This window comes from Hemitrygon akajei, chromosome 1 (genome assembly GCF_048418815.1).
Source record: "Hemitrygon akajei chromosome 1, sHemAka1.3, whole genome shotgun sequence".
NCBI lineage: Eukaryota > Metazoa > Chordata > Chondrichthyes > Myliobatiformes > Dasyatidae > Hemitrygon > Hemitrygon akajei.
In genome coordinates, this window is record NC_133124.1 from 101,818,071 (window position 1) to 101,841,779 (window position 23,709).

The following is a 23,709-nucleotide window of genomic DNA, read 5'->3' on the forward strand; positions in this document are numbered from 1 at the left end:
CAAACAGTCCTTCCAGGTGAGGCAACACTTCACTTGTGAGTCTGTTGTGGTAATCTATTGCATCCGGTGCTCCCAGTGCAGCCTCCTCTACATCGGCGAGACCCGACGCAGATTGGGGGACCGCTTCGTCGAGCACCTACGCTCCGTCTGCCACAACAGACAGAATCTCCCGGTTGCTACTCACTTCAACTCTCCCTCTCATTCCCATTCAGATATGTCCATACACGGCCTCCTCTACTGCCATGATGAGGCCAAAATTCGGTTGGAGAAACAACATCTCATATACCGTTTGAGTAGTCTCCAGCCCCTTGGTATGAACATCGAATTCTTCAACTCCGGTAATTCTCTCCCTCCCCCTTCCCTATCCTACCTCCGCTCTGTCTCCTCTTCTAGCTGCTTATCACCTCTCATGACCCTGCCTTCTTCTACTACCCATAGTGCTTTCCCCTTAGATTCCTTCTTCACCTCTCCTGCCTATCCCCTCCCTGCTTCCCCTCCCCCACCCCTTGATCTTCCCTCTGATTGGTTTTCCACCCTCCCCCCACTTTCTTTATAGGGCCCCTGCCCCCTCCTTCTTTAGTCCTGATGAAGGGTTTCGACTTGAAACGTTGACTGCTTCTTTCAACGGATGCTGCCCGACCTGCTGAGTTCATCCAGCTTTTTTGTACATCTTGATTTTACCACAGCATCTGCAGTGCACTTTGTGTTTACAATGAAAACCCCTGCACCTGCTTTTTTATGCTCTGAGCTTGGTAACACTGAAGCACTATTTGGTTCGACTCACATGGCTCCAAGGCACCATCCCGTGCACCATTAATCTTCAGGCCATGCCACTCAGGAACTTGTGCTAATATTATTTTCACGACTGTATGTGCTTTTGTAACTAAATGTACTGTGTGTGACTATATTTTGCACCTTTGCCCCAGAGGAATGCTGTTTTGTTTAGCTGTAAAGATGTGTGTAGTTGAATGACAATTAAAATTCAACTTGAACGTTTTCTCTTACACTCCTCAGACTTGATACTACCTCATTTGTGGACCTTAATTAGATTTCTTAATCCAGAAAGAAAGGTATAACAGCAAAGCACAGGGTAAGGCAACATATTTGAAGAATTTTTGTGGGGTTTGTGCACAGCAGAGTTCCCGCAAATGCATTAATACGCCTCCCCCTTTCCATCTATGTGTAACCTTATTCTGCATAATACTCACTCTTTACTTTCATGAGCATTTGGCTGTGGTACTGGGTCAGTCAATCTCATTTCAAATTCATTACAACGCAGTGGAACCTCCCGGTAATGACTGATCAGTGTATAAAGGCTGTCAAAGACCAGATTGTCAGTCAGGTAGAACTTTGTTGTGCCAGCTTCTTGTCGAGAGTGGATACGGCAATGCTGAACCCGTCCTGATCTCCTGTATAAACAGAAAATGTAGGTTACATAAAAACCAGTTGATTATAGAAAACAGGTAAAGATTCTGTTTTATAGTGTATCCAGGAGTAGTAATTCTCAGGGCAATTAACTTTTTTGTTGAGAATCCTAACCAAAGGTCATTCTCTTAAATGTACTGAGCAAAATACGAAGGGAGTATGCTTATTCTCCTTATTTCATTTTGCTTCATTTTAATCATGTCATTATTGGTACCTTTTAAATTCTGGTCAGAATTAACTCTAAAAGAGAGGAGAAAATATTTCAAGATGAGCTCACTGGCTTTTTGTCAACTTTGATGACCTTCCTTCTCCTCATGGAAATAGGTTTCTTTTTTGTAATTTATTTTTTTATTGAATTTCATCAAACAAACATTTCCATAAGATGTATTTCAGACATTGTACATGTATATCATATAATCATATATATCACAAAATCTCCACAAAGTATTTATCTGGGGTATACACTTATAGAAAAGAGTGGAAAGAAAAAACAAGCAAAAGGAAAGAACTATGTACAAGTAGGGAGTGATTTTTTTTTAAAACAGATTCATTGATTTGTGAGCATAAAATCAGCCCTTTGAGGCATTATGTAGTTAAACCATTTTTCCCAGTATGAATCAAATTGTTCCAGCTTATGATTAACAGATGCTGTTATCTTCTCCATTTTGTAAATGTCCATTGTAATTTCCATCCATGTATTTAAAGTTGGGCTCTCCTGTGATAACCATTTCCTAGTAACAGTCTTTTTACCAGCTACCAACAGTATATTCATTAAATATTTATCTCTTTTCAACCATTCTTGAGGTATATATCCAAAATATATGGTCTTACTCTCCAAGGGTATTTCACATTTAAAGATGTCTTGTAGGGCATTGTGTATCCCCCTCCAATAGTTTTTGATAACAGGGCAGTCCCAAAAAATATGATAATGATTTGCATTTTGATTTCCACAATTTCTCCAGCAAACAGGGAGGTTACTATCATAATAGGATTTCTGAGAGGGTGTAATAAAATATCTTATCAAGTTTTTCCATCCAAACTCCCTCCATTTCTGTGAATTGGTACACTTCCATTGATATCTCCATATTGTTGTCCATTCTTCCTCAGATATAATTATCCCTCCTTCCTTCTCCCATTTTGTTTTAATGTATGAAGTCAAATGTGTTTTAAGATTTGACAACCCCTTATACATGCTTGAAATGATTCTACTGCCATCATCTGAATTATATGCTTTTCTAAAGAGCTCTATCAAGCATGTATTTGCCTTGGTGACATTTTTAAGTGTCTTATTAACATATTGTCGCATCTGTAAATACCAATAAAAATCTTGTTTTTCTAATAGGTGTTTCTCTTTAAGCATTTCAAAACTGAACAGTGTTCCTTCTTTCATTATGTTGCAAAGAACTGTTATTCCTTTAGCTGTCCAGTCCTTAAATCTAGCATCCAATTTATTTGGTGTAATATCTGAGTCATATGCACACCATTTAAGAATTGCAATATCTCCCTCTAGATTATATTCTTTTATAGTAGTTTTCCATATTTTAAAAGTCAATTTCACCCATGAGTTATCAATAGTATTTATGTACCTTTGCAGGTTGTTATCAGCCAAAATTGCTTGTATGGGGATGGGAAGTACCCGCTCCTCAATGTTTTTCCATTGAGCGTCATATGATGGGTTGCACCAACATATCACAGCTCTCAACTGTGCTTCAAAATTATAATCTCTAAGAGAAAGCAAGCCCCATCTCCCCTTTTCCTTTGCTAATTGCAAAGTTTTGAGTCGAACTCTAGGCCTTTTACCCTGCCAAATATACCTTGATAGCATCTTGTTCCATTCATTGAATTGATTTTGATTAATCTCTATTGGTAGGGTCTGAAAGAGATATAACCGTCTGGGCAGTATATTCATTTTAATAGACTCAATCCTTGAACTGAGACTGAAAAAAGGAATCAGGCTTCATCTTGCCACATCTTCCTTAATTTTTTTATATAAAGGCTGATAATTACATTCTGATAATTTTGCCAAACCTTTTGGCATAATGATGCCCAAATATTTGAAAGACTCTGTGTGCCATGCCCAGGGGTATCGACTTTCAATTTCTCTTGGTGGGCTATAGTAATATGAATGTAAGGTCACCCTTCATTCTTCTGAATTCTAGTGAATACAGGTCCAGAGCTATCCTACGCTCTTCATAAGACAAGTCATTCAATCCTGGAATCATTTTTGTAAACCTTCTTTGAACCCTTTCCAGTTTCAGCACATCCTTTTTAAGATAAGGGGCCCAAAAATGCTCTCAGTACTCCAAGTGAGACCTCACCAGTGCTTTATAAAGTTTCAACATTACATCCTTGCTTTTATATTCTAGTCCTCTCGAAACGAAAGCTAACATTGCATTTGTCTTCCTCACCACAAGCTCAACCTGTAAGTTAACCATTAGGGAATCCTGTACAAGGACTCCCCAATCCCTTTGTGCTTCAGTTTTTATTTCAATTTTCTCTTAGTCAACCCTTTCATTTCTTCGACCAAAGTGCATGACCATACACTTCCTGACACTGTATTCCATCTGCCATTTCTTTGCCCATTCTCCTAATCTGCCTAAATCCTTCTGTAGCCTCTTTACTTCCTCAGAGCTACCTGACTCTCCACTTTCCCCTAAGGGTTCTTTTACCTTAAGCTCTCTAATCAATTCTGCTTCATTGCACAACACCCAATCCAGAAGTGCTGATCTTCAAGTGGGCTCCACCACGAGCTGCTCTAAAAAAAATCAGCCCTTTCAGCATGCATTTTCTTTCTCCCATTGTAATTTGTAGGCCACATCCTTACTACTGTTTGGGGGTCTATATACAGCTCCCGTCAGTGTCTTTTTACCCTTGCAGTTCCTTAGCTCTATCCATAAGGATTCAACACCTTCTAATTCTAGTCACCTCTTTCTAATGATATGATTTCATTTTTTACCATCAGCACAATGCCACCCCCTCTGCCTTCCTGTCTATCCTTTTTGACACAATGTGAATCCTTGGTCATTAAGCTCCCAGCTATATTCTTCTTTCAGCCATGATTCAATGATGCCTACCATATCATACCTACCAATCTACAACTGAGCTGCATCCATCTACCTTATTCTGTATACTGTGTGCATTCAGATACAACATCTTCGGTCCTGTATTCACCCCTTTCCATTTTGTCGCATCATGCTCAAACTTTTAACTCTTAACTTCGTCTGAGGTCTTACCAACATCTGCCTCCACAACCTCTCCACTAACTGTTCTGGCACTCTAGTTCCCATCCTCCTGCAACTCTAGTTTAAATCCCACCGTGTAGCATTAACAAACCTTCCTGCCAGGATATTAGACTTCCTCTAATTCAGGTGCAAACCATCCCTTCTGCGCAGGTCCCAACTTCTCTCGAAGAGAACCCAACGATCCAAAAATCTTATGCACTCCCTCCTACACCATCTCCTGAGCCATGTATTAAACTGTATAATCTCCCTCTAGTTCTAGCCTCACTAGCATGTGGCATGGGTAGCAATCCTGAGATCACAACCCTTTAACTTAGCACCTAACTCCCTGAACTCCCTATCCAGAAGCTCGCCACTTGTTCTACCCATGTCATAGGTACCTACACGGACCATGACTTCTGGCTATTCACCCTCTCACTTCAGAATGCTGAAGTCTCGATCCAAGATATCCTGGACCCTGGTACCCAGGAGGCAGCATATCATCTCATGGAATCTCGTTTTCGCCCATTGAACCTCCTGTTGGTTCTCCTAACTAACTAATCCCCAATCACCACAGTGTGCCTCTTTTTCCCCCTTACCGTCTGAGTCACAGGGGCAGACTCAGTGCCAGAGTCCACACCTCTGTGACTTTCCTCTGTTAGGTCATTCCCCCCCGCCCCCCAAAAGTATCCAAAGTTATACATCTGTTGTTGAGGGGGATGGCCACAGGCTCCTTAACCCCTTTCCTCTTCCTGTCACCCAGTTTCCAGTGTCCTGCACCTTCAGTGTAACTACCTATGTCCTATCTATCACCGCTTCACCCTCCTGAATAATCCAGAGCACATTGATAACAAAGCTTATTGCTCAGTTAAGTAGCTGCTAATCACTGTAATTGAATGGAAAGAACATACAGTACTTGAAAGTGATGCCTGCCAGTCTAGAATTATTGCATCAAATTGAAGTGATGTCATTTTACAATGAAAGTACTTTTCCTAAATTAAAATAAAGGCCACTTGCTTAGCAAGAGATCAAATCAGCGAAGCTTTGCTTGTTTCCAAATAATCAGGGTATATTAAATTTTGTGGGAATTAATTTAGGGAAATGCCACTTTTTTTGAACTTTTGAACCTCTCCCTGAGGTCCTTCAGGCTGTTCATGTCTGTGACTCATTTCCAAATCACAATTGTACTTATTTGCATATACAGTATTGAATTCCTACAGTACTACAACCTGGAGTTCTAAGATTCTACAAACTCATTTCATTCAATACGATGAAGGTTGTGAATGATAAAATGCAGGTATTACTAATCATAGTACAAAGATTCAGAAATGTGACAATCTGAAGAGTTTTACTGCTGCTTTTGTCCTTTACCCAGAGTGGTATTTTCTCAAGAAACCAAAGAAACTCAAGTCATTGATAGAAGGAAAGGAGTTATTAACTTCAAATTTTCTGCATAATCACTCAAAGAGTTGAATTGCACATGCACTTAATGAAGGCTGTATAACTCATCTCCTTCTTCCTTAGGCCGCAAACTTAACAATCACTCCTGCTATGGACCACTTCTACAAAAATCAAGATTGCTGTGGTTTTGTAAGGGATATTTGTTTAGTCACATTCCTGAGATAGAGAGGGAGATATCCAGAAAAGGAATGGAAGGCAGAGAGGGGCGATTCATGAAAGTGAGAGCAGTATGGAAATTGCAGGATCGGTAATGACGTATGAATTTAGGAAGCATGCAGGTACTGATGTACAGGAAAATGAATTGAAGAAATGGGCCTCAAAAGGATTGAGACAAAAATAGCTCCTTAATCCCAGAAAAAGACAGGTGTACCTTGGGCCCATCTAAATGCTCATGGCCACATATCTGATCTGTAAAGGCAAGTATAAAGTATGTAAGTGTGGGTGGGACACCAGGGAAGCACATGAAGTGTGTCCAGTAAATTATTACGATACTCATGATACTTTCTTGAAACTGAGCCGTTGAGGCTGGCAGTCAAGTCAGCACATGAACCAGCCAACACGCGGTGACTTCTGCTGTCAGCTTCTCAGTGCGTCTGGGGTCAGATAACCTGTGTATCTGTAGAAACACATATTTCTTCCATTTTTCCCCATTTTGGCTCTATTTGCTACCTTTCCCTCTAGTCAGTATTGACATTGACAATGAAATGTTTAGTAAGACGTGTAGCGACACTCTTTGACGGTGAAGTGCATGAACCAAACATTATTCCTTTCAGGATTCAAGACTATTTAATGTCATTTCTAGTAGACACAACTGTAGAGGAGAACACATTAATTGTTATTCTGGATCCAATGCAGCCCAGATAAAAACTCAATTAGATTAAGAACACAATAATAAAAAATGCACAATAAATATACATATAGCTTATATACAGAGATTGATTGTTGATTTTATGTCCATAAAGCGACCCTAAGCACAGGAGTGTTTGTATGTGAGGTGACTCTGATAAGAAGTGATAAAATAGTGGTGGTGAGGGTTGTGGAGGGCTGGGTTAATGAGTAGAGATGTTGATCAGCCTTACTGCTTGGGAAAAGTAATGGTATTTTGAGTGATACCCTGGTGTGGATGCTGCTAGCCTCCTCCCTAATGGGAATGGAACAAACAGTCCATGAGCAGGATGGGTGTGGGCTTCATGATGGTGCCCTCTTCTGGCACCTTTTTATATTCTGTATATATATATGTCCTTGATGGCAGGTAGGTAGGTAAAAATCATGCATCGGGCAGTTTTGACTACGCATTGTCGAGCCTTGCTCTCTGAGAGCATGTTAGGATACTCTCTACTGTGGCCTGTTGATTAGATTGTTGTTTAATGATATAAAAGTGGTTCTAAATCACCATATAGAAATCCCTTTAAATAGCCCATCTGTTTAATATTGAGATTTGTTTAACTACGTATCTAGTTGCTACCTACCAGAAAGACAGGGTATAGTCTCCCACAAATGTTTCACTCTCCCGGACAAGGAAGGTGCCGTCTTTTCCTCCAGTCTCTGTGCAGTACTCATGGAGAAGCTTCTCCGCTATCTGACGACCATCTCGCCCTCCACCAAGTTTTCCATGAAACCACTTTTCACTGAAGTGCAAATCATTGTTGTTGAATTCCTGATGAGAGCCACAAACCAAAATGTGTAAGCGCCTGATATCTGTGTTGAATATATTAAAATCGCCAGCTAGCCAGAGCTCTTGCTACCTTTTGGTGGAGAACTATAACAATTGTCTTATTTGAGAGTGGTTCTCTATAATGTTCTTCCAAAGCAATGCAGTGAATTTCAACAAAGAACAGAAAAAGAGGAGAAGCTGGGCTTAATTATTTTATCAGTTAATAATATTTTAATGGGGCTGCTACAGACAAAATTCTAACTGGGAAGACCATCGCACCTCTTTGCACTTCTGCCTCAAGTATTATTTGTTGTGCTTACTACCAAATTTCACAAACGTCTCAATCCATCCATACAGTGGCATGCAAAAGCCTGGGCACCCCTGGTCAAAATCTCTGTCACTGTGAATAGTTAAGTGAGTAGAAGATCAACTGATCTCCAAAAGTCATAAAGTTAAAGATGAAACATTCTTTTCAACATTTTAAGCAAGATTAGTGCATTATTTTTGTTTTGTACAATTTTGGGGTGAAAAAAAGGCAAGGAGCACCACGCAAAAGTTTGGGCACCCCAAGAGATTTGAGCTCTCAGATAACTTTTACCAAGGTCTCAGACCTTAATTAGCTTGTTAGGGCTATGGCTTGTTCACAGTCATCATAAGGAAAGGCCAGGTGATGCAAATTTCAAAGCTTTATAAATACCCTGACACCTCAAACCTTGTCCCAACAATCAGCAGCCATGGGCTCCTCTAAGCAGCTGCCTAGCACTCTGAAAATTAAAATAAATGATGCCCACAAAGCAGGAGAAGACTATAAGAAGATAGTAAAGCGTTTTCAGGTAACCATTTCCTCAGTTTGTAATGTAATTAAGAAATGTCAGTTAATTGGAACGGTGGAGGTCAAGTTGAGGCCTGGAAGACCAAGAAAACTTTCCAAGAGAACTGCTCGAGGGATTGCTAGAAAGTCAAATCAAAACCCCTGTTTGACTGCAAAAGACCTTCAGGAAGATTTAGCAGACTCTGCAGTGGTGGTGCACTGTGCTACTGTACAGCAATACCTGCACAAATATGACCTTCATGGAAGAGTCATCAGAATAAAACCTTTCCTGCATCCTCACCACAAAATTCAGCATCAGAAGTTTGCAAAGGAATATCTAAACAAGCATGAATAAACATCTAAACAAGTACTAACAAAACTGGAATGGAGTCCATGGAAACAAGGCAAACAAGTAGGGAGGTCATGGAACTTAATACTGATTAAAGAGGAGGAGGTGCTTGATGTCTTGAGGCAAATCAGAGTAAGTAAATCCCCAGGACCTGACAGGGTATTCACTTGGACCTTGAAGGAGACTGCAGTGACCCTGGCAGAAATATTTAAAATGTCGATATCCATGGGTCAGGTGCCGGAGGATTGGAGGATAGCTCATGTAGTTCCATTGTTTAAAAAAGGCTCAAAAAGTAAGCTGTGAAATTATAGGCCGGTAAGTTTGACATCGGTAGTAGGTAAATTATTGGAAGGAATACTAAGAGATAGGATCTACAAGTATTTGGATAGATAGGGACTTATTAGAAAAAGTCAGTATGGTTTTGTGCGTGGTAGGTCATGTTTAACCAGTCTATTAGAGTTTTTCGAGGAAGTTACCAGGAAAGTGGATGAAGGGAAGGCAGTGCATGTTGTATACATGGACTTCAGTAAGGCCTTTGACAAGGTCCCGCATGGGAGGTTAGTTAGGAAGATTCAGTCACTAGGTATACATGGAGTGGTAGTAAATTGGATTAGACATTGGCTCAATGGAAGAAGCCAGAGAGGGGTAGTGGAGGATTGCTACTCTGAGTGGAGGCCTGTGACTAGTGGTGTGCCACAGCGATCAGAGCTGGGTCCATTGTTATTTGTCATCTATATCAATGATCTGGATGATAATGTGGCAAATTGGATCAGCAAATTTGCTGATGATACAAAGATTGGAGGTGTAGTGGACAGTGAGGAAGGTTTTCAAAGCTTGCAGAGGGATTTGGACCAGTTGGAGGAATGGGCTGAAAAATGGCAGATGGACTTTAATGCGGACAAGTGTGAGGTATTGCACTTCGGAAGGTCAAACCAAGGTAGAACATACAAGGTAAATGGTAGGACACTGAGGAGTGCAGTAGAACAGAGGGATCTGGGAGTACGGATACATAATTCCCTAAAAGTGGCTTCACAAGTAGATAGGGTTGTAAAGAGAGCTTTTGGTACATTGGCCTTTATAAATCAAAGTATGGAGTATAAGTGTTGGAATGTAATGGTGAGGTTGTATAAGGCATTGGTGAGACCAAATTTGGAGTATTCTGTGCAGTTTTGGTCACCGAATTACAGGAAGGATATTAATAAGGTTGAAAGAGTGGAGAGAAGGTTTACAAGGATGTTGCTGGGACTTGAGAAACTGAGTTACAGAGAAAGGTTGAATAGGTTAGGACTTTATTCCCTGGAGCGTAGGAGAATGAGGGGTGATTTGATAGAGGTGTATAAAATTATGATGGGTATAGATAGAATGAATGCAAGCAGGCTTTTTCCACTGAGGCTAGGGGAGAAAAATACCCGAGGTCATGGGTTAAGGGTGAAGGGGAAAAAGTTTAAAGGGAACATTGGGGGGGGGGGGCTTCTTCACACAGAGAGTGGTGGGAGTGTGGAATGAGCTGCCAGATGGTGAATGCGGGCTCACTTCTGATATTTAAGAAAAACTTGGACAGGTATATGAATGAGAGGGGTTTGGAGGGATATGGCCCAGGTGCAGGTCAGTGGGACTAGGCAGAAAAATGGTTTGACACAGCCAAGAAGGGCCAAAAACCCTGTTTCTGTGCTGTAATGGTCTATGGTTCTATGATGCATTTTGGAAACAAGTCCTGTGGACTGATGAAATTAAAATAGAACTTTTTGGCCGCAATGAGCAAAAGTATGTTTGGAGAAAAAAGGTGCAGAATTTCATGAAAAGAACACCTCTCCAACTGTTAAACACGGGGGTGGATCGATCATGCTTTGGGCTTGAGTTGCAGCTAGTGGCACGAAGAACATTTCACTGGTAGAGGGAAGAATGAATTCAATTAAATACCAGCAAATTCTGGAAGTAAATGTCACACTGTCTGTTTTAACAAAAAAAGCTGAAGGTGAAAAGAGGATGGCTTCTACAGCAGGATAATAATTCTGAACACACCTCAAAATCCACAATGGACTACCTCAAAAGCTGAAGGTTTTGCCATGGCCCTCACAAACCCCGACCTAAACATAATTGAAAATCTGTGGATAGACCTCAAAAGAGCAATGCATGCAAGACAGCCCAAGAATCTCACAGAACTAGAAGCCTTTTGCAAGGAAAAATGGGTGAAAATCCCCCCCCAAACAAAAATTGAAAGGTTTTTAGCTGACTACAGAAAGCATTTACAAGCTGTGATACTTGCCAAAGGGGATGTTACTAAGTACTGACCATGCAGGGTACCCAAACTTTTGCTTCGGGCCCTTTTCCTTTTTTGTTATTTTGAAACTGTAAAAAAATGGAAATAAAAAAGTAATCTTGCTTAAAATATTACAGAAATGTGTCATCTTTATCTTTATGCCTTTTGGAAATCAGGTCATCTCGCTTAGCTGTCACAGTAACATAAATTTTGACCAGGGGTGCCCAAACTTTTGCATGCCACTGTATATCTAATTCCATGGTACTAATTATATTGAGCCAGGGATCAAACAGTAAATGTTGTCACAGAATTTGATGTACTAGTTATATCACATATTTTTCTTGGCTTTTGGAAAGCTTATCAGAAGCACTTTATAAGGCTGTTGGTTAAGCTAAAGCTACCAAATAGATTAATGAACTGGTCCAGAACCACAATCATTATGTAGTATTTTTCTATTCCCTAACGTACCAGCCAACTACTCAAAAATGATGTATCTCGATTAAAAGTGGAGATAATAATCATAAGAAAAAGCCTGCAGCTCATATCATGAAATGAACAGTTGGGTTTTATTCTTTAGCCTAATGGTATCCATGGGACATTCTTAAATTGCAATAGTGCCCGATAATTCTACTGCAGCAAATATGCACAGCGAATTCCCAACAACAGTCTAAGTAAATTAATTTTACTTTTTAAAGTATCGTGATGCAGTTCACCTGATGTGTGTGATATGATAAAGTGGCAAACGAAGCTGTACACTGAACTCCTATTGCAGCCTCACCAGTGATGTATACCATTGCAACACAACTGTCTCCACTCCTGTGCTCAGTGCCCTGACTGATGAAGGCCAATGTGCAAAAAGCCTTTTTCACCAACCTGTCCACCTGTGATGCTGCTTTTAATGAGTTAAACACCTGTAGTCAATTGTCCCTTTGTTCTAATACAATCCCTAGTGCCCTACCATTTATTGTATAAGTCTTACACTGGTTTGACTTTCCAAAATTCATCTCCTCACATTTTTCTGTATTGAGATCCACTTGCCACTCCTTACCTCACTTCCTGAACTGATCAAGGTCCTCTGTTAACCATGATAACTATTTTCACTATTCACAACGCCTCCTAATCTGCAAATCTACTAATCAACCATTGTCCATTCATGCCTAAATCAGTTATATGAATCATGTTTAACAAGGGAAGTTATAGTAGGGTACAGGAACTGTGGTGTACGAAGGCTGTAATAAATCTAGTCAAGAAGAAAAGAAAAGCTTACAAAAGGTTCAGAGAGCTAGGCAATGTTAGAGATCTAGAGATTATAAGGCTAATAGGAAGGAGCTTAAGAAGGAAATTAGGAGAGCCAGAAGGGGCCATGAAAAGGCCTTGGCGGGCAGGATTATGTGAAGAGCAGGAGGATAAGATGTGAAAAAATAGGACCAATCAAGTTTGACAGTGGGAAAGTGTGTATGGAACCAGAGGAAATAACAGAAGAATGAATACTTTACTTCAGTATTCACTATGGAAAAGGATCTTAGTGATTGTAGTGATGACTTGCAGCAGACTGAAAAGCTTGAGCATGTAGATATTAAGAAAGAGGATGTGCTGGAGCTTTTGGAAAGCATCAAGTTGGTTAAGTCGCTAGGACCAGATGAGATGTACCCCATGCTACTGTGGGAGGCGAGGGAGGAGATTGCTGAGCCTCTGGCGATGATCTTTGCATCATCAATGAGGACGGGAGAGATTCCGGAGGATTCGAGGGCTGCGGAAGTTGTTCCTTTATTCAAGAAAGGGAGTAGAGATAGCCCAGGAAATTACAGACCAGTGAGTCTTACCTCAGTGGTTGGTAAGTTGATGGAGAAGGTTCTGAGAGGCAGGATTTATGAACATTTGCAGATGTATAATACGATTAGGAATAGTCAGCATGGCTTTGTCAAGGACAGGTCGTGCCTTACGAGCCTGATTGAACTTTATGAAGATGTGACTAAACACATTGATGAAGGAAGAAGAGTAGATGTAATGTATATGGATTTCAGCAAGGCATTTGATAATGTACCCCATGCAAGGCTTATTGAGAAAATAAGGAGGCATGGGATCCAAGGGGACATTGCTTTGTGGATCCAGAACTGGCTTGCCCACAGAAGGCAAAGAGTGGTTGTAGACAGGTCATATTCTGCATGGAGGCTGGCGACCAGTGGTGTGCCTCAGGGATCTGTTCTGGGACTCTTACTCTTTGTGACTTTTATAAATGACCTGGATGAGGAAGTAGAGGGATGGGTTAGTAAGTTTGCTGATGACACAAAGGTTGGAGGTGTTGTGGATAGTGTGGAGGGCTGTCAGAGGTTACAGCGGGACATTGATAGGATGCAAAACTGGGCTGAGAAGTGGCAGATGGAGTTCAACCCAGATAAGTGTGAAGTGGTTCATTTTGGTAGGTCAAATATGATGGCTGAATATAGTATTAATGGTAAGACTCTTGGCAGTGTGGAGGATCAGAGGGATCTTGGGGTCCAAGTCCATAGGTTGACTCTGTGGTTAAGAAGGCGTACGGTGTATTGGCCTTCACCAATCATGGAATTGAATTTAGGAGCCGAGAGGTAATGTTGCAGCCATGTAGGACCCTGGTCAGACCCCACTTGGAGTACTGTGCTCAGTTCTGGTCACCGCACTACAGGAAGAATGTGGAAGCCATAGAAAGGGTGCAGAGGAGATTTACAAGGATGTTACCTGGATTGGGGAGCATGCCTTATGAGAATAGGTTGAGTGAACTCGGCCTTTTCTCCTTGGAGTGACAGAAGATGAGAGGTGACCTGATAGAGGTGTATAAGATGATGAGAAGCATTGATCATGTGGATAGTCAGAGACATTTCCCCAGGGCTGAAATGGTTGCTACAAGAGGACACAGGTTTAAGGTGCTGGGGAGTAGGAACAGGGGAAATGTCAGGGGTAAGTTTTTTACTCAGATAGTGGTGAGTGCGTGGAATGGGCTGTTGGCAATGGTGGTGGAGGCGGATACGATAGGGTCTTTTAAGATACTTTTGGATAGGTACATGGAGCTTAGTAAAATAGAGAGCTATAGGTAAGCCTAGTAATTTCTAAGGTAGGGACATGTTCGTCACAACTTTGTGGGCCAAAGGGCCTGTATTGTGCTGTAGGTTTTCTATGTTTCTATGTTCCTAACGTACACCACTAGTACACCACTTACAGTACACCACTAGTCACTGGCCTGTTTTCAGACAAAGGATACTTTAGTTACTTCAATATGTGTATGTGAGAGGATAAATTTGGCATTAGCAAAACTGAATACCACTGACAGGCTGTTTTGCGTGGATCTCTGATGACAGAAATGGCACAATTAACTTCATCTCTCAAGCTCAAGTATCACCACACAAAGACAGCCTGTTGTTGACAGTGCATCTGCACTTCAGAGTAGGTTGGTGCCCTCAAAGTAAGGAACCAATAAAAACTGCTTGCAAACCTCTTTCTGTTCTTCTTCCTCCTCATCCTCATTGTTCTGATACCTGGATGTTTCCTCAGAGTAATAGATCTTATTACTAGTCAGGACAAAGTAATGAGGACTCCAATTCTGCAAAGAATGAACACAAGTCTTTGTAAGATTACAATTCTGATTCTGTGTGCTCCAGTTTCCTCCCATATTCTTAAAGACATACGATTAGGGTTAGTGAGTTGTGGGCATACTCTGTTGGTGCTAGAAGCATGGTAATGCTTGCAGGCTGCCAGCACAATCCTCACTGATTTGATTTGATGCAAAATGACACCTTTCATTGCATTTTTCAATGTACATGTGACAAATAAAGCTAATTTCGCTCTCTGTTTTTGTGTCTAGGGTCCATACTGACATTATTTGCCCCACTATGTGACTTTATCAGCCACAACTACATTTCTAGTAGTTACTAGAGAGCTCTTGAGAATAATTACCTTCTAACAAATTGCACTGTGGACTGTTTTTTTGCTTCTTTTCAGTGAGTCAGTGCAGGTGTTTATTGAAATTATGAGCACAAATTACTGATGCAGAAATATGTGCATGATACTTATCCCATGCACTCTGTCAGGTTCTTCTGAGTATGGGAACTAATGTCTTTAACAGTGCTGGGAAAGTGATTGAACATGCTTTTCAATTGCTTAATATATTGTGATCCTGACAGGAATACCACAGATATTCTGAATCTGCCCAGTGATAAAATATGAATAGGATAGAAGAAAAAATTGCCCATCTTTCAAATCCAGCCCTTTTCTCTTTTGCAATGAGAATTTTTTTCTGTTAAACCTTTTTCCTCTAAACTCTGATTCTGTGCACGTTAATGCTTTCCCATATTCTAATGATAGTGAAATGAAGACTTGTAACACTGCACTAAATCATCATTTCAATTCGCTCTCCTCATCTTAACTTGCTTCTACAATCTTCAAGATTCAACATTTCCTGTATTATTCTCTGTGCTTGCACAACAAACCATAAGCTAATTCTCTCAAACAAATGCAAGTTCTTAGGAATGGAACAAAAGAATAATAGATTAATACCAGCAAAGAAAAGGTGGTGGTGCTGGTAAATGTGGGTTGTACTTACATGATCAATGGGATCCTCCAAATACAGGATTCCATTTTTAATGGAGTTGCTGATGTCATTTTCTGAATAGCTGGTTGATGAAACCTCTTCGTATAGGTTACCTTCCACCAGCTTCTTGTGCTTTATGTCAGAAGTAAAGAAAAAAATGAATATTATTATGTAAGACTGAAAGCCAACTGGGTAAACTTAAAGCACACAAAAGACTGCCGCATCTTCAACAAATGATATTTTTTGATTCACCAATCTAACAAGCTAAAGAAAATTAAGAAGCTGTCGTTCTGAATTAGATCAAAGGAAAAGGAATAGGCCATTTGCTCCTGTCAGCCTGAACCATTACTTAAAGAGATTGTGGCTGACCCACAACTAAATTTCATTGAAAAAAAATCTTCGATCTCAACACATCAAACAACTATCAAGTTTTACATGACAAGGTGTTCTTTCTCAACTTCTGTAAAGCTTGGTGCTATTTTTTATTGTCTGTATTCTACCTCTGTACTACCAGTTGAAATACCTTCTTTCCATCCATGATAATAATTCCTCTTAATACCTTGAAAACTTTGAGTCTATTGTCCCTTAACCAAATTCCAGGCAATAGACCCCCTGCTAGGTGGAATCTCTTTGTAATTTAACCCCTGGAACCCAGGTATCACTGGGTCAATAAGACCACCCCAGGGTGTGATGCCATTCACATTACCCTTGCTGTTATGTAACAGGGATTAGTATAGATGTAGCATTCTTCCACGCATTCATACCCAAATCCGTTAGATACACAGCCATAATTCTATGAGCCTTGCTGAATACTCTTAACATGAAGATGAAGATTAGCCCATGTGGTTCACTAACTCTTCAGATTTTCATTGTTTCTTGACTATCACCATTTAGAAACTCTTCTGTTCTATTTCTTTGAGTTCCAAGGTGGGTGATTTCACATTTAGCTATGCTAAGTTCCTTTACATATTGCTGCTGTTAGTATATTGTTAATGTTACCAAAATAGTGTCCAGAGGTGATTAACAAACTTGAGTTCAATGCAGCATCTTTCCGACCATTTACTTATGTTGGCATTTTCAATGAGTAATGGACTTGCACCCCAAGATCTTTCTGTACATCAATTCTCCTAAGTGCCCTGCCTTTTACTGTATAGCTTCAAATTACATTGATATCCCAAAGTGCAACTCATACAATACCTCTGGATTAAACTGCATCTTTCATTTCTCATATTTTACTGATCTATATTCTGCTATATCCTTTGACAGCCTTCCTCCATATCCACACCAACAATTTTTGTGTTGTCTTCAAAGTTACTGATCAACCTATCTACATTTTCATCCTAATCATTTAATAGGGAGCCCAGCTCTGGTCCCTATGGAACACCACTGGTCACAGCCCTCCAACATCACTCTGTGCCTTCTTTGGCCAAGCCAATTTTGAACCCCATCTGCCAAGTCTCCATAGATCCCAGGTGCTACAACATTTTGAATCTGCCTACCATGAGGAACTTTGTTGAATGCTTTACTAAAGCCCACGTATACCACATCTGCTGTTTGACCCTAACTGAATCATCTTCCTCAAAATCCTCAAAATATTCAACCACGTTTATAAGATTTGGCATTCCCCGCACAAAGCAATGTTAACTATCCCCAATAAGCCGTGTTCGGAGTACAGCATTCAGTTCTGGTTGCCCCCTTGTAGAACGTCAAGGTTTTGGGAGGGTGCAGAAGAGGTTCACTATGATTAAATGGCATGTGCTATAAAGAGAGAATGGGCAACTTTGGGTTGTTTTCTCTGTAACGACAGAGGCTGAGGGGAAATCTGATAATTTTATAAGATTATAAGTGGCATAAATAGAGAAGGCTGCCAGTATCTTTTTCCTGGGATTGAAATATCAAATACCAGAAGGCATGTATATAAGGTGAGCAGGGAAACTTCAAAGGAGATTTTTTTTTACACAGAGAGTTGTGGATGCAGGCAATGGACTGTCTGGGGTGGTGGTAGAGGCAAATATGGTAGAAACTTTCAAGAGTCTCTTAGACACATGAATCCACAGGAAATGGAAGGGTATGCACACTGTGTAGGCAGAAGGGCTTAGTTTAGTTGGGAAATTGATTACTGATTTATTTAGTTCAGCACATTATGGACTGAAGGGCCTGTTCTTCTGCTGAACTCCTCTATGTTTAAAGCTGGCACAAGAAGTCCCAGCAGTCCTGTTAAAGAATGTAATGCAACTCAAATTCAACATTACAGACAGATTAAGTCACACAGTATTTCTGCCACCATGCAATTATTTCAACTACCTTTATCAGGATTTTCTTCTTCAGCTGATTGGGTGATGGAAGTTCATCTGCGTTGATGTCCACAGGTTTGGTCAACAACATGTCCCCAAAAACCTTCTTGAAATAAGATGCCATATTTCGCTGCTGCACAACACTGCAATGGTCTTCAATGGAGAGGATTATGGGATACCTGGAAGTATGCACATGGCAACTAATATAGTTTTGGTTCAGATTGGACGCATCATTCTCATTTCAGAAAATAAAAATTAATTACCAAAAAAGGTATTATCAAAAAGACACTTGTTTGCAAACACTTGACTATTGAAAGATTCCTACTCTAGAGGACCAGATGTGTTGAAGCTGCGAAAGAATAGTGTTCTGCCAGTAATCTGGCATTGAGTTATCACTCAACCAAATATAGATTAACTGATTATTCATTGCTCTTTCCACATGTAACTAGCTGTACAATTTGCAACAGTTTTTGTCTGTGTGCTGACATAAGAATCTTTACTTTGACTTGACTGACTTGGAACTTGGATAGACATGAAGATGTGAATACACCATATAAATGAAAATTATATTAATGATATGGATTGCATTAATTTTGAGCTTTTTTTTAGGTTGAGCAAATAAATAAGCTTAGTTTACCACCTGCTGAAAGGTCTCACTCCTTTCAATTGGGAATGAAACTTGCATCAGCCCTTTGTTTTTATCCTTGAGATAAGAATCCTTGAGACCCCAGACCACAGACATTCTGGGAATTAAAATTGCTTCTGAAACCCAAACACTAGCAATATCTGAAGTGATATCCAAATGCAAATCAAAGAGGATGATTTTCAGTGAGGTGAGAGAGGAAATTGAGGGTTTACTTCAAGTATTCCAGTCCATGGAATAGACGTGGAAATATAAAATAATCCAGGGTGATGAAAGGGGTGCAAGATAAAAAATAATCAGAGGCTATCATTTTTAACTTGACAGAAAAGTGATCGGGGATTTAAGAATTAAGGTTAACAGCAGGGAAGGAAAAAAACAGATTTGCGAAAATATCTACAAATAATACTACCTGTAAATGGTATTGAGATCAGGAAAAGAGAGGACCAAGTTTGGAGGGTTGAGAACCCTAAGACGGTGGAGGATAAAAAGGATGTGTGAACAGGACTGTGAAAGGATTGAACAGAAATAAAATGGGAATAATGGGTAAAGTGGTCTCGGTGCTGTCTGAACTCCTAAAGAGAAAGGGGAAATGGAGACAGAACAATTTGGGAAGGATAGAACAAGCATGGACATTTTGGTCTAAAGGAAATTGAAGATCTTGATGCAATTTATAAAGAAGAATTACTTAGAGAAACTGAATAATTGAACCACTTGTTTGCAATCTTATACAGGATGACTGTCTAACGCGTTGTAGTAACTTACTCTGAGGTAACGAAGGCATGCTCCTTTATTGTATAAAGCACATCCAAGAATTTGATTTTGGAGGTAAGTGTGTGCCCATGATAAATAATTGGCAGGTCATCTGGGCCGTCCCAGCAGTCCACTGCAAAGCAGATAATCAATTAGTAACAACATAGATTTATTTCAATAGACCTTCAATCTTAGTGAGTGAGCTTTTCAGAATCTCCACAAGAGGGTGCATTTTATCTTCTGGTAAAACAATCTCAATCTCAGTAAACTGGAGATGTCATGAAGAAGCAGAGAGTGTTAAAAGGGCACCTACATATAAATTAACAACTGATGATAGGCTTGAACTATAATAAAATGTAATTTAATTGGGATCTTGTTTTCTCATCACTTTTTCTATCACCAATTCATAGCTTTCTTTCATTGTCACAAATTAAGTGCATAATTTCTAGTCATAAGTTAGCATTGACAAGTAAACGTTGCAAGATTCACCCCTTTTGTTAAATTTCTTCCATCACCATCCAGAAATAAAGGACACTCTTTAATTTTAAAAACTATAAGTACCCTGAGCCAGATCTTATTTTCCACAAATGATATTATTTTGTTTACTTCCTGCCAACAATATTTATACAGAAAACATGTAAAAAGCGAAGATAAAGTAAGGACAATGTTTCAAGGTCACTTATTGCTGAATAACTCAAGACAGAACATATATTTCATTTGCATTTGTCATCACTCTAAGGTAAGTGGTGGAAAATCCACCAGCATTTGTACTTCTGAACACTACAAAGCAGTCTAGGCGGAAGACAACTCACAGAGTATATAGGTGAGAGCAGAGAGGCTAAGCTAATGATCTAATCACAAACAAGCTTGGTCCTAGCCTTACTGACTGTCATAGAAATTCACTGTTCAAGCCGAAGTTTAGAGGAAACACATCACCACTGGAGTAGGCATCAAAGGAAGATGAAAATCTAAAAGCTACATTGATAAAGGAGAGAAGATTTACGTTCTATACAGCGGCATCCCATCCTCAAACATCGGGCATAGGCTTCTAATGACGACTCACTGGAAAACTGGTCTCCGGTCAAATACCTGGAAGAGATGAAGAGCAATTCAGCCATTCTTTCAATGTTACTCTTAACTGAAATGATTACAGACAGGAGCGTTAGTGAAATCCAGGGAAATGTACAATATTGAAAGAATTTACCATTGAATATCTTTATCATTTCCTTAAAGCATAACTCTCCAGGCTGCTGGAGAAAACAGGCATGGACCATTTGTTTACTAAGAAATAGAGGAACAGGATGAGAATGAAACAGAAGTAGAAGAGATTAGGGAATGATTGGTGGCTACCAAGAGATCACAGTAAAGAGGGGAAGTGTGGCAGATTTTAGATGCAATTTCTTTTTAATTTTGCTGTTAATCCCAAACATCACAGCTGCTTAAACACCTGGTGTGAGGCAAGTGATAATTAAACCTCCCTCCATTAGCATAGAGGGATGTCTCGAGGTAATGAAATGTGTTGGATCAATTCAGCATTTCTTTCTTTCTTACATTCAATGCTCTAACATTTATAAAGGTCCACAATTGTTTGTTCCTTTTCTTCCACTATCCGCACTCCCACCAGTGGTTTCCCATATTAAGTTTTATAGCATCAATAAGATCAACCCACATCACCAAACAGTTTCTCAAAGTCCTGCTTGTTCACTGATGAGACCCATAGCTCTGATTCCACACACTGACACGTTAGTTTCGACCATGAGCCCATTGGGACCTTCCATTCTAAAAAGATAGAAATCAGATGGACCAACTTGCACAGGTTCTTACAAATGCTGTGGCAAGAATGATCCTGGCAGGATCCTCAGGGTAACCTCACATCCAAAACTTCCACCCACCTCCACGTCTCAACCAAATGAATATTGAATAGTAACGGCAAATAGTGAAGTCTCCAGACCTTCTGTGGATGGTTGTTCATATGGGCTGACTCAGTACACAGAGAAAGGAAAATTCAGTCTGAACTGGGCCAGACTGTACCGTGAACTTATGAGCACACCTTGTGTATACTTCCTCTTCTCTGACTAAATTGCTTTTCTGCACCCAATTTATAATCTCAGGATTCGGCTCCCAGAGGCTAGTTTGTCAAATCTGACATCACATCACACTTCAAGCTAAAGGACAGGTGGGAAACATCAGGTTTCATCAATGGTATTTTAAAAATATAGAGCGTTACTTAACGTGTTGTGCGAGGAGGAGATCCAGTAGTTAGAAAGAGGGTGGTTCATTTCCTCAGGAGCCACTCGTTCAAACCTGGAGTCCAAGATCATGTTCTCTTTAGAGAACAGATATGCCAAGAACTAAAAGACGAAAGAAAAATATACCATCATTCTATATAGGAACAATAGCAGTTTTCATGCTTTACCCATCTTAAAAGCTTATTCTTTTTTCACTAAAAGTCAAGTCCTTTGTGCAATGGTTAGAGATGGAAGAAGACAATTCAAAACTTCTGTATTACAGGAGGGAGGAGAAGACTGAAGGATTTAGATAACACTAGAGGCGTGAATTCCCCAAGGAGAATGAGTTAGATGAGGAAATGGCGTGTAACTGCTTGATTTTACCACAGGAGGCTGGAAAAATTGATGTTCTGGCTGTTTCTATGGAGAGAGAAATAATTAATCTTTCAGGTAACAAACAAGGGAAAATGTGCAGATGCTGGAAATCCAAGTAACATATACAAAATGCTGGAGGAACTCAGTAGGTAAGGCAGCATCTATGGAAAAGAGTGCAGTAGACATTTCAGGCCTAGACCCTTCAGCAGGACTGGAGAAGAAAGATGAGGAGTCAGAGTAAAAGGGTGTGGGAAGAGGATGGGGGAAATACAAGCAGATAGGTAAAACTAGAAGTGCAGAAGGGGTAAAGAGTTGGGAAGTTGATTGGTAAAAAAGATACAGGGCTGGAGAAGGGGGGATCTAATAGGAGAGGACAGAAGGCCATGGAAGAAAGAAAAAGGGGGGAGGAGCACCAAAGAGAAGGAATGGGAATGGGAAGTGGAATTGAAGTGGAATTAAAATGGGTGGCTACTGGGAGATCCCTCTTGTGGAGGAGCGCAGGTGCTCAGCGAAGCGGTCTCCCAATCTACGTCGGGCCTCACCGATATACAAGAGGCCATACTGGGTGCACCAGATACAGTAGATGGCCCCAAAAGACTCACAGGTGAAGTGTCACCTCACCTGGAAGGACTGTTTGGGGCCCTGAATAGTAGTGAGAGAGGAGGTGTAGAGGCAGGTGTGGCATTTGTTTCGCTTGCAAAGATAAGTGCCAGGATGGAGATCAGTGGGGAGGAATGAATGGATAATGAAGTCACGTAGGGAGCGATCACACCTTTCCCTTTCCCCCACTTTCTGCTTTCCACAGGGATTGCTCCCTAAGTGACTTCCTTGTCCATTCATCCCTGTTGGGGTCACCTATTATATCCAATGCTCTTGGTGTAGCCTCCTGTAGACCCGACATAGATTGGGAGACTGTGTCACTGAGCACCTAGGCTCCATCCACCAGAAAAAGCAGGATCTCCCAGTGGCCGTCCATTTTAATTCCACTTCCCATTCCCATTCCAACATGTCCATCCATAGCCTCCTCTACTGTCGCGATGGCACCACACTCAGTTTGGAGGAGCAACACCCTATATTCCATCTGTGTAGCCTCCAACACGATGGCATGAAGATCAATTTCTCAAACTTCTGGTAATTCCCCCCCCCCCTTCCTCTACTACCCATTCCCATTTGCCTCTCTCTGGTGTTCCTCTCTCTTTTTTCTTTCTTCCATGGCCTTTTGTCCCCTCCTATTAGATCCTCCCTTCTCCAGCCCTGTATCTCTTTCACCAATCAACTTCCCAACTCTTTAATTCACCCCTCCCCTCCTCCCGGTTTCACCCATCACCTTGTGTTTCTCCCTCCCCTCCCCCCACCTCATCTTTTTTCTCCAGTCCTGCTGAAGGGTCTTGGCCTGTGACGTTGACTATACTCTTTTCCATAGATGCTGCTTGGCCTGCTGAGTTCCTCCAGCATTTTGAGTGTGTAACTTTTCAGGTCCTTGAGCCTTCAGGAGAGCTCTCAATGACATTACTGATGAACAGCCACTGAATTAAATGTTACCTCTGTTACTCTCTACACAGTTGCTGGCTGAACTGCTGTGAATTTTCAGCATTTTCCATTTTTATTTTAAATGTCCAGCATCTACAGTGCTTTGTTGGTCAGCACTTATGACTGCAATTGTTTGTTGAATTTGTACCG

The 23,709-nt window shown here is 40.6% G+C and overlaps 1 protein-coding gene across 2 annotated transcripts in view; it reads right to left on the reverse strand.

The window, feature by feature from the left end:
* Nucleotides 1-23,709, reverse strand: part of LOC140729142 (1-phosphatidylinositol 4,5-bisphosphate phosphodiesterase gamma-1-like) — a 254,092-nt gene that overhangs the window by 57,380 nt on the left and 173,003 nt on the right. For both annotated transcript variants that reach the window (XM_073048590.1, XM_073048598.1), the window contains exons 10-17: nt 21,659-21,777; nt 20,430-20,515; nt 19,439-19,559; nt 18,044-18,212; nt 15,752-15,871; nt 14,645-14,752; nt 7,574-7,761; nt 1,209-1,409 (exon numbers count right to left, since the gene is read on the reverse strand). In XM_073048590.1, the coding sequence (XP_072904691.1) occupies nt 1,209-1,409; nt 7,574-7,761; nt 14,645-14,752; nt 15,752-15,871; nt 18,044-18,212; nt 19,439-19,559; nt 20,430-20,515; nt 21,659-21,777 (1,112 nt within the window). The remainder of the gene's footprint in view (nt 1-1,208; nt 1,410-7,573; nt 7,762-14,644; nt 14,753-15,751; nt 15,872-18,043; nt 18,213-19,438; nt 19,560-20,429; nt 20,516-21,658; nt 21,778-23,709) is intronic.